This window comes from Malus domestica, chromosome 13, assembly GCF_042453785.1.
Source record: "Malus domestica chromosome 13, GDT2T_hap1".
NCBI classification, from domain to species: Eukaryota; Viridiplantae; Streptophyta; class Magnoliopsida; order Rosales; family Rosaceae; genus Malus; species Malus domestica.
Window position 1 is genome coordinate 314,960 of NC_091673.1, and position 14,212 is coordinate 329,171.

At 36.0% G+C, this 14,212-nt stretch overlaps 2 protein-coding genes, 1 long non-coding RNA gene and 1 other non-coding gene across 4 annotated transcripts; all 4 read left to right on the forward strand.

The window, feature by feature from the left end:
- Positions 1-64: 64 nt before the first annotated feature.
- Positions 65-1,132, forward strand: LOC139190413 (uncharacterized). Its single transcript, XM_070810681.1, has one exon. The coding sequence runs from the start codon at positions 65-67 to the stop codon at positions 971-973; it is 909 nt and encodes a 302-aa protein (XP_070666782.1). The 3' UTR covers positions 974-1,132.
- Positions 1,133-1,860: 728 nt separating this feature from the next.
- Positions 1,861-1,963, forward strand: LOC114823210 (small nucleolar RNA Z103). The gene has a single exon (XR_003768283.1). It is a non-coding gene; the product is annotated as a small nucleolar RNA Z103 (small nucleolar RNA).
- A 351-nt stretch (positions 1,964-2,314) lies between these two features.
- LOC139190526 (uncharacterized) lies at positions 2,315-2,626 on the forward strand. The gene is made up of 2 exons (XR_011574790.1): positions 2,315-2,444; positions 2,543-2,626. It is a non-coding gene; the product is annotated as an uncharacterized lncRNA (long non-coding RNA).
- Positions 2,627-9,979: 7,353 nt separating this feature from the next.
- LOC108172072 (flocculation protein FLO11-like) lies at positions 9,980-12,821 on the forward strand. Its single transcript, XM_029091968.2, has 2 exons — positions 9,980-10,691; positions 11,849-12,821. The coding sequence occupies exons 1-2, from the start codon at positions 10,113-10,115 to the stop codon at positions 12,545-12,547; spliced, it is 1,278 nt and encodes a 425-aa protein (XP_028947801.2). The 5' UTR covers positions 9,980-10,112; the 3' UTR covers positions 12,548-12,821.
- The last annotated feature ends 1,391 nt before the right edge of the window (positions 12,822-14,212 follow it).

Genomic DNA, 14,212 nt, shown 5'->3' on the forward strand with positions numbered 1-14,212 from the left:
AAATGCTTCTTTAAACAATTCTTATTTGTGGCCACATTTTAAAATTTTTCGTTTAAAAGAAAATATGAGGTTGTTAAGAAATGATATAAGCATTGATGAAAAACAAAAAATCAAAGATTTTGCAAATTGGATTTTAAAAGTAGGTGATGGAGAAATTGATAACATAGATGCACTAAATGATTCAAATGACATTGATACATCTGTGATTGAAATACCTAAAGATTTAATAATCCATTCTTCCACAAACCCAATTGCTGCAATCTCTTGTGCAACTTTTCCCAATTTTGAAAATTCTTTTGACGATTTTGTATATCTAAGAGAACGAGCTATTATTACACCTCGAAACACAACTGTGTCGGATGTAAATGATTATATAACTAATTTATTACCTAGAGAACATCATACATTTTTAAGTTATGATTCTTTGTGTTCTTCAAATGGAAATTTTGAAAATCTTGAAACAATGTATCCTACAGAATTTTTAAACAAACTTGATTTCAACGGTTTGCCTACACACAATCTCATTTTAAAAGTGGGAATGCCAATTATGTTATTACGAAATTTAAACCAATCTTTGGGTTTATGCAATGGAACTAGATTGATTGTGACACAATTATTTGATAGAATTATTGAGGCTAAAATTCTTGCTGGAACTAATATTGGTCACAAAGTTTTCATACCAAGAATCACTCTTGCAGCAACTGAAAGCAAATGGCCTTTTATTTTAAAAAGACGCCAATTTCCAGTTAGACCATGTTATGCAATGACCATTAATAAAAGCCAAGGACAATCTTTGAAACAAGTTGGATTATATCTTCCTGAACCTGTTTTTACTCATGGTCAATTATATGTTGCATTATCTAGAGTTACATCAAGAAAAGGTTTAAAAATATTGATAGGAAATGGAGAAAACAATTTAAACAATTATACAAAAAATATAGTATTTAAAGACGTGTTACAAAATTTACAATAATTTGTTTATAATCATGAATACATATTGAGCAATTTATATAGTTATCATTTGATCACCTTCTTTTGTTAAATACTTTCTTACTGCTACATTAATATTCTTACCCACTTTTGTTCAACCAAATGCAGGTTACCTTCATTGGAACTACTGTTTTTAGTTTGCTTACATAGGAAATAAATGCTGCAATTGCACATTGATTTTAATTATGGTAAAGCCTCAAAACTATTCCATCTGCCTATCCTATTTTTTAATATTTCCTTAAACATATAGTATATATCCATTTCCAATTTTCTACCTAAATTAAAAAAAGAATTCAAACATTTTCAAAGAGATTAAACATGTTCTAATAAACAAAGTTTTTACAATTGCTTTTTCAATGTACAGTGAGATGTTAACCTCTTCCTCCGCAGATTCAATGAAAAGAAGACACATGACAAATTCAACAACCAAGTTGCAGCTACAACAAATATGTTTAAGCACGGTATAAAAGCAAAGATTATTAGGTATGGCCTAAATCCTCAACTACAATGGAATGACTTAATGGTATGTTTTTCTTAACTTTCTTTTCTTTGCTGATTCCCGTTTAAATTCAATATTTACTAACCTTTCTCTTCAGAGGAATTCGTTGCTACCAATGTATGTATATACAAACGATCTTCTTTTTACCTAATCTGAATACATAGCTTATTCCTTGCTTGACCATTGATGAGTTAAGGGGGACATATGTACAAAGTATATCTTCAATGAGAACATCTTCATCTATACTTTTGTATGTCCAACTCAAACCTCTCATTAGACAACCAACCAATTAGCCATGTGTTCACAATACGTCAAAAGGAGAAAGTTTTTGTGTATAAATTGGTAGCAACCAATTCCTCTGAAGAGAAAAGATGGAAGTGATGATTATTTCTCCAAATGATGAAGGCTGAAATAACTCAGCATACTTTGTCTCTATATTACAAAGAGGCATCTAACTAGCTATATCTGATCCATCTTTTTACATGTTTCACTTCACTTTTACAGATAAAATACTAATGAATTAACTCTTGATTAACAATGTCATTGTTTAAATTATTTCAAGTGTTGCTTTTATTCAACCTGTTTGAATTTTGCCATTTACACACTCCTATAGGATTTTGGATTTTTGTGAATTTTCAAGATTTTCCTTGGCTTCAATTTTTCTTTTTCAATCTGTCTATCATGTTTCCATTGACCATTTCATCATTTTCGCCCCACAGTAAAATTACAATTATCAATATGGATCCTACCAACAATGCATTGCCATATCGTTTTCATTTTTTTCCTGTTTTGTTATTTGTAGTTTTCGTTGTGTGATTAGTATAAGGAAAATCATATAAGATTTTGGTTTTTTGTGGGTTTTCAACTTTTTTCATGGCTTTTTGACCATTTAATTGTTTTTGGCTCCAAAGAAAATTACAGTTCTCGATTTGCATTCTTCCAAGGGTGCATAACCGTATCATTTTCTCATTTTTGTTTTTGTTTTTCTGTTGTTTCTAATTTGCTGTGTAGCATTCTATTCCATGTACAAAGTTGAGCCTTTAATAAATTTAGTTATGAATGTTTTGTAAACATGGAAGACCTTATAAAACTCAATCATGTGATGGTGGAGCACTCTTTTGCTCCCAATTGAGGTTAGTGTTCTTTATTGACTCTATAAAAGTTCAATGGTTGGATAAAGTAAACAGAAGATTTTTTTTGGGTTTGTGAATGAACAAGGAAAACAACGGAAATATAGGAACTTATATTAGACTCTCAAAAATTTTCTTTAAAACATAGGTCAATTTTCTGTTTACTAACATCATAATACCTCTTCCTCTATTTGAATTTAATCCCTTTGTTCTCATTTTCTATACAAATGGTTCTGCACCCTTCATTCAAACTTGATCATTCTATAAATATCTATATTATTTTATCCTTTTGAAACATATTTTCTCATACATTTTCTAATCCCGCAGCAACGTGCGGGCACTATTTCTAGTTTTTATATCTATTTGCTAAACCAAAAACCAAAAAAAGGCTTCTAGGTGGTTAACATTCAATTCTTCCATTTTTCACCATCACTTGTAGTTAAATATACAGAAACAAAACAAAACCCAAGAAAATGCAATAATTATAATTTATTTTAATTTAATTTAGTTAATTTATACGAGTGACTAAATAGTTTTCAATTTGATTTTATTCTTTTATACATAATTATGATATTTGTATGATAAAATGACGAGTAATGTTAGTTAGACCAAATTTGCAAATGATTTGATGTGTAACTAATGGAAATAAGCTTGTTAACCAACCCTTAAGTAATAATTTAATTATCAACAATCACATCTTATGATTTACAAAATATGATTTAAATATATTTTATTTCACAAAAAATACCTTAAAATGACGTCATGTATGCCATCATTAAAGAAAATGAGTAATACTATACCTTTTAGCATTTTCATTATATGTGAAACGTGAACGTGTCAAACATGAAAGGTGTGAAATGTAATTAGTCCCTTAATTTAATTACTTATTTGGTAACATATTCGAAACTTAATTCGTCAACTCAAAACTAGTACTTACTATTTCACAGTTGGGTTTTTAGTTATAAACAACAGATATGTTTGTCTTATTTTTCCTTTTGTCCTTTGAGGCTTGGACATCTACTTCAAATCAAGCAAGACGTGAATGGCATGCAACCACACGTCTTAAAGTTCAAGATTTAAAATGCCCCAGCAGATCTTTAGAGATTACTTGTTAATAAATATTTTTTTTTCTTTAATTTATCTGGAAAACGTTTTTATTAATGAAAGTAGCTGGAAATTCAGTGTCACATCATTGAACAAATCCTATATCCTTTTAAAATATATGAATAATATATTAGTTTCTCATAAGAAAAAAATATTGGAATTTCCTCTGGGATATAATGGAGGGTTTCAAATTCTAATTTTCCTTCTCTCATCTATCTTCTTACCCACCCTCACCACTAGGTTAATCTCAGTGACTTGCTAAAACTGTAAATTTGAGTTTGGATACATGGAGATGGAGGGTTTCGAACTCTTAACTTTCCTTCTCTCATTTATCTTCTTACCCACCCTCACTACTAGATTAATCTTAGTAACTTACTAAAATTGTAAATTTGAGTTTAGATAAATGGAGGGTTTCGAACTCTAACTTTTCTTCTCTCATCTATCTTCTTACCTACTCTCATCACTAAGTTAATCTCAATGACTTACTAAAGCGGTAAATTTGATGAGTTTGGATAAAATGGAGTATAACACACGGGCCTAATTATAGAGAGATTTTTTAGTGTTCCCGTCACACGAAATGATACATCACGTATCCCTCTACAAATGGTGGGTTATGTGTGTTAAAAGGTTAATAACTTAAAAATTAAAATTTTCTATCACTTATATAAAAACACGTGATATATTATCCGTGTTTCCTTCATAACTAAATTTTTTTCCTAATTATGAGTCTGATTCTTGTAATGTTGCGAGGTGAGTTGAAAGTGGATGCAAACGAGTGACGCCGTAATTGATGATGTCTTCCAGATGACCAGACAATTGGAGTCAGTTGACTTCTTATACTTTGTCGTTAATATAATGAAGTAACTCACCCGATGGCTTCCGTTGCAACTAAATATGGGGCATGATGTTTCTTCATTTATTTATTTTTTCAATGCTATAGCAAGAGATGTAAATATTTTCCTGAGAATTTAATAAAATATTCGTATCATTTAAATTAATCAAACTCACCAAATTAAGGATTACGTGAATAATATTAATCTTTAATATTAGAAAGTCATAAATAAATTTTGGTGTCTCAAGGCTTCATAAAAAATAACTAGACACAATAGTCCCTGATACAAAAAAAATTACAACCACCCATAAAAAAAACAGATTATAATACCAAGGGTATTTCCTTAAACACATATTTAATTTATTTTGTTTTAGATAATAACAGAAAACACTAAAAAATAAAAAAGTGGCGTCAAAACTGAAACCACACAAAAAAATGCCACAAAAAACTAAAATCTACAGCATGAGAGGGGAGGATGAAAACGCACGACGCGATCATGCTTTTCCATAGCAAAAAAAATATATTGATCGTGCTGCTCTAGACCTAGAATTCACATACCAGTATTTAAAGAAGACAGGTATGCAGTACATGCCCCGTTTTGAAGATGGTAATTAATTACTCCATCAATTTTCTTGGTATTTCTACATTCAATTTTTTTGCCACTTGACTAATTACTCCGATCAGAATTATATTTAATTACTGTATGTATGGGTTTGTATATTTATTTAATTTTTATGTAATTTAATTTTGATTTTAGCATCAAAAGGAGGCTATGACAAAGGGACTGATAACTTGCAAGATGTGGAAATGGCTGTTGACGATGCTGATGGTAACTCTTCCTCTCAATCTCTCCGTTGAATTTGCTATTGCTATTGTATCTTTAATCGTGTACACCAAATTAAACAACGCATTGTTTCTAGTTGAATGACACACCCCGACCCAAGGGGTCCAGGCGTGCTGGCCATCATGCCTGGACCCCCTGGGTCGGGGTGTGTCAGTTTGGTATCAGAGCTTCCTGAAAAGCCACCCAGAATTTAGAAGTAAATTTTGGGTCTCGATCAGAAATAATATTCACCGGAACTCCATGATACTTCACAATCTTCGTAATGAACAATTTAGCCAATTTATTCAAAGGATACTTCTCCCTTACTGGAATGAAATGCGCTGACTTGGTAAGTCGATCCACAATCACCCAAATACCATCGAATCCATTTCGTGTACGAGGAAGTTTATACACGAAATCCATGGTTACATTTTCCCATTTCCACTGGGGAACGGGAAGTGGCTGCATTCGCCCAAATGGCTTCTTTCTTTCTGCTTTAACTTGATGGCAAATAATACATCTACTCACATAATCTGCAATTTCCCTTTTCATACCCGGCCAATAATAAAATGGTCGAATGGTATGCTTATGCAGGAAAACAGAATGTATGTTCCGAATAATGAGGAATTAAAGAAGGAAATTTTGGATGAAGCGCATTGTTCAGCTTATGCGATGCACCCGAGAGGAACTAAAATGTATAACTGACACACCCCGACCCAGGGGGTCCAGGCGTGCTGGCCGTCACGGGGGCGTGACGTAACCATAAGTGCGACACGGAAGCAAAACAATAACATACGCAATAAGGAATTCAAACCAAACTCTAGCAGAACAACCTACTAGAATAACAGGACGAGTTAAGATAAACACATAAATTCAGAGCATAGGTTTCAGTGCAGTCAAGTAGGACTAAAATAAAAGTACATCACCCTCAGGTGAGTCCTACATGTCAAGAGTCTGTTAGAAAGCCGGAATAAGACCTCGAGAGCCACCAACCGCTAACTAGAACCTGGAGGGGCGCAAAACAAAATGAGTGGGTCAGTAAAACCAAAGAGTTTGCCAAAACAGTTCATTTAAACATTTCTAACCCCTCACCGTAAAAACCTGTATACTTTCCCAGAAAATAGTATATAACCATACATACATACATACATATATATATATACGCAACATCAAAACTCAACTCATATCCATCATCACAACATCTCAGAAATGATATGCCATGCCCAAAATATAATCAGAATGCATCAATATCAATCAGGTGAAATAATACGTCAACCGGAGACCCTACAATGGTCCTGTACGGCTGATTCTAAAGCTCAACATCTAATCCAACCGGAGTCACCTCGGTGACCTGTACGGTCCAACTCTGCACGTCACTCGGAACTACATATAGTAGTCTGTACGACGACAGGTGTATAATTACGCTCTAGTGCTTCCCTCATCAATCATCAGCGCGCATAACTAAGGTCACCCACTAGTCGGAATCACATCTAATGATCTGTACGACTAGCATGTCGGAACCCTCACATGGTCTGTACGACATCCACCTACTTGGATCCAAGACGAGCGTACGGTGTGGTGAATAACAATATAAGCACTAACACCTAAGTGCAGGTTATGAGTTTTCAATGCAATTCATATAAAATAACTCAGCTGAATAATAATAAAACTCACCTGTGCGTCCACCACGTCAATTCACATATATAAGCATCAATTATCAAGCTAAATATCTCAACAATTTCATGCATGGCAAATAAATTCATAATTTTCATATAAACGTATTTTCTGGGGAAAAACAATTGTATATAGGTAATACGAAATCAAAACTGCCCACTCACTGATAAGTCGATGGGTCGTAATCCCTGTGACGTCCCTGGATGCGCTCGTCCTCGGGATAGGTGTCACCTATATGCGAAACAACTATAAAAACGTTAATTTTAAACACATAACCAATAATTCGAAATAACTTCTCATACGATGCTCAATTTGGGTATATGAATATATCACATCGACCTACTCGACGTCACGGACGTCGAGAAATTTTTAGAAAAATTTTTGGATGTCCCACGCGCCCCCACATGCCATGACAGGCACGGGGACACGTGCCCCCCACGCGCACCATCTTCAACCTCGGCTCGCCGGACTGGTTTTTCCGGCCTCACACAAAACCCCTCAAATCTCGGTGGATCGAGGCAACCAAGGTATGTATCTTCATCTTTGAGTCATTTCAAGTTGATTGGTACTAGTTTTAGGAAGTGAAACCCTCGGAATCACGTGAAACCCGAACCTCCATTTTTTGTCACTGTTCATGCAAACGTAAAATGTTGATTTTCAGGGAATTCTAAGCTTGTAGTGAGCTTAGTGAGGTCCCAAGGAGGCTCGGAGTACTTCGTTTGAAGGATTTGGACGTCGGGATCACGTGGTTCAACTTTGGCCGATTTTCTTGGAAATTTTCCGGTGAGATTTCTTGATTTTTAGAGCCTTAAGCTAGTCTATCGTGATTCTACATGTTTGGGGCTTCATTTTGGTATAAAATACGAAGAAAATGGTTGAGAAACGAAGGAGAATCACGTCTGGACCCCCTGGGTCGGGGTGTGTCACTGAAGGCTTGCAAGTATCTAAAACTGATTCAGTTTGTTTCTCTTGGACCACAATGCAAGACTTCTCATGAATGTTTTTTCATGCATAAGTTCGTTTCTCATCAAATCAAGGTTTGATTTGATAGCAGGTGGGATCTTAGATAGGATAAATGTCAAAGCAATGTGGAAAGAGATGACAGGTTAATTCAAAAGTTTTATGTAAATGTGTAATTATCATTGAATCGAATCATAATACAATCAGTTAAATAAATTTCTTATTTTTATTTTCTTCATCTTTCTTTTCTTTATCTCCTACTTATTTTTGCTTTCCAAGTTTACTAAATTATTTTATGTTGTATTTGGAAATATAAGTAGATTTTTTCAACGTGTGTACATATTACAAATTCAGAAGAAGAGGATGACGAGATTATTGAAATCAATGGTGGGCATTCAAAAACTACATTTGATTTCTTTTTCTTTTTTTGGTAGTTTTTTGTTCATTTACTATGTAAAGGGAGGATATTAGGGGTACCGGTGAGTGGAGATTCCTCTGCAGATCAATTTGACTTAGAGGTTAGATTTTGGTTAACAATAGAATTTGGTGGTTTGCTTCTTAGTGTTGACTTAGAGGCATTGGTTATCTTGCTTCGTCCGAATTAGATATTTTGAATTTTATTTGTCACTAATACTGTTCAAGAGTTTTGTTATTTTAAAAATTACGTGGAGAGGCTTATGGAAATATTGGATATTACATCCTAAACCAATGTAAATTCTTGAACCTTTAAGCAATTAAACCCATGTGCAAGGCTATAGTATCTGCTTTGTCAGTACCCATTTTCTTGCATCACTTTTCCACTTATCCTAACTTCTAAATGTCATCTTGATTTGCTATATTTTATGACAAAAATCAATTATCCATTTTCTTGGCTTCATAGGCTTCATAGGCTTACTCAATAGGTGATCAATTTATCAAAGTTGCAGAGTTTAAGTATTTGGCTGTTTGTTTGTAATACCTTTTTAGAAGAAATCCCTAACATATCCATCAATGCTCTCCCTCTTCATCGTAAAGAAGTGGTCAATTGCATTTTCTTCTACCATTTGGTTTCCATTGAAGCTTACAATTTATCACTTTGAATTAATCGTACCATGTTAATTGTCTTACTTCCATTTTACAAGTTGTAGAGATTGATAACTTCTTTGCATTTGCAGGTAGTCGGGAAAAATGTAATTTTGGAGCACCGCTATAGAACAATTTTATGAGATGTTGCTAAATATACCTTACAACTAAAATTAAGCATGTGGCCTATATTTGCAGTCCACGGGATTCAGTTATATACGAAAGGTTTTATTAAAGTATCTGTATTTGTTTCACAAAATGAAAAATGTAGATATTGTATGTTAGTTTGTACAAACATTTAATTATTATTTATTACATTTTTTTTTTTGAAAAGTAATTTTCACGCACCAATTTTTTTTACCTTACACAAAGTTTCCGGCACTTTCAAATCTTTTAAATGAACCTATCAAAAGGTTCTTACATTATTTTTGTTGTTCATAATGATCGGTATCATTAATTGGGGAAAAAAAATCATGCTTCTTGACAATTGCACAGTGAAAAAAAAAAAAACTACGTATGTTGCGCGTAGCACGCCGTGATTAAAAAAAAAGGCTTTCGCATGCGTGTACGCGCCTGCATAAAGGCTAGTGTGGATTAATGTAGAAGCTAAGTTACTATAACTTTTAAAAGGTCCCACTATTTGTAGCCGTTGGATTCTAGATTGATGGATGTGCAGGATTTGGTTGAAAGTAACCGAAGAGGATCCCTTTCCGTCTGGAAGGTCTTGTGGATTTGTTCTTCTTAATTAGCCACCAAAGTCTAAAAGTCATGCATCCCTAATTCTCAAGTCATAACCAAATCCATTTTAATATTGTTACACATCCGAATTAGCAATAAACAACGCCACCATTAAAAATAAGAATAAAATACACCAAGTGGGACTAAATTAATTTTCATCACAAAAATAGTGAATTATGTGTAAAATTCAAGGTATTAAGGTCGAGCATTAGAGCGAGCAAACCTGCTGGTATTTTCTTCAAAGTTGGAAGCCATCCATTCCATGATCCATCTCCATGCCTACCCCTCCTCCCTTATCTCATGATTTCCATGGCAGAAATCCAAAAGAAAACCATTACTCCCACTCCTAGTCCTATAACCACTCCTACTCCGTCCACTTCCAAACCAAAACACAGTTTGTTTCTCGCTTGCTTCGGATTTTCCAGGCAAACGAGTCGCAGACGGAGTATGAGATCAAAGTCGCCCCCCCTCATCCGAAAGGAAGCTAACTATACCAGAGAAGATAATCGCGATGACCGTACGATTGATATGAAGGGTGAACATTCAACTAGTATTACTAGTCAACGCAGCTGTTATTTGATTTCTTGGTCAAGCTGGAGGTTTCGCACCAAGAAGTCCGCCGCCAGAACCGTCCCCATCGACACCTCCGGTACCACCGTCACCGACAAAAGGGAACGTCCGTCCAAGGTGGTCAAGTTTTCCAGCTTGCAGACCAAGTCAAAGTCAAAGTCAAAGTCTGGTAACCTCGTCTCTAACTCCGAAGAAGTACTTCCGGCCACCACCGATGGGGAGCCGCCAGGGACTCCAAGTCGGGAAGAGGCTGAGCCTCCTCCCATCGTCTCAGACCCGCAGACCCCTATTAACCATAACCCTCCACAGGTATAGTAATTAATAGGGTAAATTACACTTTCATCTATATTTTAATTCCTTACAACATCTTTAAAACATTTCACTTCATACCTTAAGTACTATTTTATTTCAAAATAATATATTCGTTACATTTTCCATTCATTGATCCGTTAAATGCTGACGTGATTGCCACAAATATATACCACGTGGCAAACAAAAATAATTTTTAAATTTTTTTAAAAAAACCTGAATTTTTACAAAAAAAAACCAACCCCCCCTGACGACCAGAGACCCAACTCCCCCCTCTCCCCGCATGACCCTCATCCCTTCGCGATCTTGTGATTTTCAGCAGGAAGAAGAAGAGGAAGAGGAGGAGGGAGGAAGAACCCGTCCCCCCCTCCCCCCTGGCCAGAGACCCAGCTCCCCCCTCTCCCCCGCGTGACCCTCCTCCCTTCGCGATCTGGTGATTTTCAGTAGGAAGAAGAAGAGGAAGAGGATGAGGGAGGAAGAAAAGAAAAAAATAACCCCACCCACCCACCCATGACCCGAAGAAGAAATCTGCAGCAGGAAGAAGAAGAGGAAGAGGAGGGAGGAAGAAAAGAAAAAAAAAAAAAACCAACCCCCCCCCCCCCCCCCCGCCAGAGACCCAGCTCCCCCCTCTCCCCCGCGATCCTCCTCCCTCTGCGATATGGTGATTTTCAATGTGGGTGAGTTTTGAAATTACTTTGAGTTGGTTGCTGGGGTGATTTTCTTTCTTTCTTTCTTCCTCCCTCTTCTTCTTCTTCTTGCAGATGTGGGTCGTTGGGTTTTTTTTTTTGTTGTAAAAATGCAGGTTTTTGAAACAAATTAAAATTTTATTTTATTTGCCACGTGGCAGACATTTGGCAGCCACCTGACATATATGTGGCAGCCACGTCAGTATTTAACGGATCAATAGATGGAAAATGTAACGGATGTATTATTTTGAAATAAAATAGTACTTAAGGTATGAAACTGAAATGTTTTAAAGATGTTGAAATGAATTGAAATAGAGCCCAAATATGAAGTATGAAAATGTAATTTACCCTAATTAATATTTATTCGCTCGTAGATAAGACTTAAGAGCATTGACGGTTAGATTCAAGGTTTTAAGTTTGATTTTGCTCCCCCAGTATCACTTCACATAATAAATTATTTGTGCACTGCAGACCAACACGATCAACCTCGAAAGTAGGAAACATTTGGAGTCCCCTAAGGTTGGCACGTGTCAAAAGCGATTTTGCAGGAAGATTGATTCACTAAGAACAAGTACAACTATTGCAGGAAGAAAAGGACCACCTAGCAGCCAAAGCCAACCAGATTCACCGGCTGGACAGGAGGCCAGGACGCGCACGTCGCGTACTCGGACAGTGTCGCACTCCGTGTCTTTCCCCGCTCGCGAAAGCCAAACTCAACAGGGGGCGCCGGTGACTCCGTCCGTGGCACACAATTTTAGTAAACAATATTCGTCGTGGTCGTGGTCGACTACCGTGTCCAACAACCCCGGATCGAAAAATAATAATAGGGGGAAGGCTAAGGCAAAGGGAGAGTCGAGTACTGCAGCCAACAGGAAGAATTTGGATCCACTGATTGGTATGTCTATTATTTTGGTGACGTTGATTATTATGTTAGTATGGGGTCGTTTGTGTGCTATTCTTTGTACGTCCGCATGGTTTTACTTGCTCCCGCGCTTAAGATCAGCGGCGGCCGCCACCACTACTGCTGCTGATGGATCTGGATACCCTCACCATAATTCCAGTTCCAATGTTAATACCCCGCGGGCCATGGATATGAATTCCGAAGAATGGAAGAAGAAGGTCGTCTTAGAGGGATTTCTTGAGAGGAATCACCGGAATATAATTCTATAAATTTGCAGCTAGAAATTGGGCTATTTGAGATGCAATAAAAGAAAAATAAGGAAACGACCTTCAATCAAATAAGTTATAAGTTGTTTATTTCTGTGACATGTTGAAAGCATATGTGATTGGCACATATGAAATATTACTTGTTTCATCATTTTGTCACTGCTTTGTGTGTAATTAAAATTTTGAGAACATCAAAGTATCATGTATCATGAAATATCTGTGTAATCTTACAATTTTTTTTTAATAAGAAGAGAGGAAGTACAACAGCCACTACAAAGCAAGCTACTACCACCAGACTAGCCATTACATTCTTCAAACAACAAATCAGGTATTAAGTCTGGTGGTTTCTCGAACCATGAATGATCTCGAACCACTAACAACAAATCAGCTATTAAGTCTGGTGGTTTCTCGCATAGCAGCTGCAATTTGGAGAGAGTTGCTTTTGACATGGATGGAGCCACTATAGGCCTGGAGCGGATGCCCCCACTCAGTTTTTGATCATATATATATATATATATACACACACGTATGTATGTATGTACACAAATTGTACAGTTTTGCATCCCAATGACCAGCTCTAATTAAACTACAATTAATTTCCTATACATAACCTATATGTTAATTGGTATCAATGTGACTGACTTCGCCAACAATAATTCTAATTGTTTTGTATGAAAACTTTATGAATTAATATATATAAGCGTTTTGTTCAGTAAATTTTTTAGTTTTTTAATTGTTTGAAGATAGCTCCATTTATACAAATCTGTAGCTTCGTCCTGGCTTTAGACAATTAAGTTTTGTAATCCCCCTTTCTGAAGCCAGCGCCAAACCCTCCCTGGTCGCCAAGCCTCAGTCTGCAGCGGCAATAAACACATGATGAAAACTACAGGAGCGGGCTGCAAGAAACTAACCAGCATCATTTCGAATCACCACCCCAACTCCGCCTATTTTTATTTATTTTTGGTCACAACACCAAGCTCCATCGACGTTAAGTTTGTGGAAACCACAAGGGAGGTCTCATCCAAATATGTTGTTGGTGACTCTGAGCTCTTGTTCGACATAAGAAAAGAAAGCCGGACAAAATCCTGCTACCACGCAACAACTTCAGCTGCTAAAGAGTTTGAAGATTCCAGCTTACCGTTCCACAGTAATTGGTTCCTGGCCCCCCCCCCCCCCCCAAATATGCCACAAAATCACCAGTCACAAGCTGAAATCACTAATTTAAATTAAACAATCACCAGCATTCCAGACCCACTCCTTTATCGAGCAACCATCTTCTTCGATTGGATGACGACCCAAGTGAGAGGAAAGGCAAACACATCAAGATTCTCATCCAACATATGAATCTAACAAAGTTCCGTAAGTGGTAAATTGTCTTGATGGCCGTTCATCCTACTCCTCATTTTATTTACTTAATTTCATAAAGCTTTATCTTTCGCAAAGGATATGAAGGTAAAAATAAACTCGAGACCTCATATATAATAATGAATGTTTTTTTTACTAAACAATAATATTTATACTAAGGGGTGTGAGAGTAAGCTAAGTTTCACACTGGACCATTCATAATAATGTGGGTCAATTCTCATGAGAATCGAACTTAAAACTTCTCACTTAAATTGAAAATGAATACCGCTAAGCCATATTAATTATTAATCCACAAGTGAACGT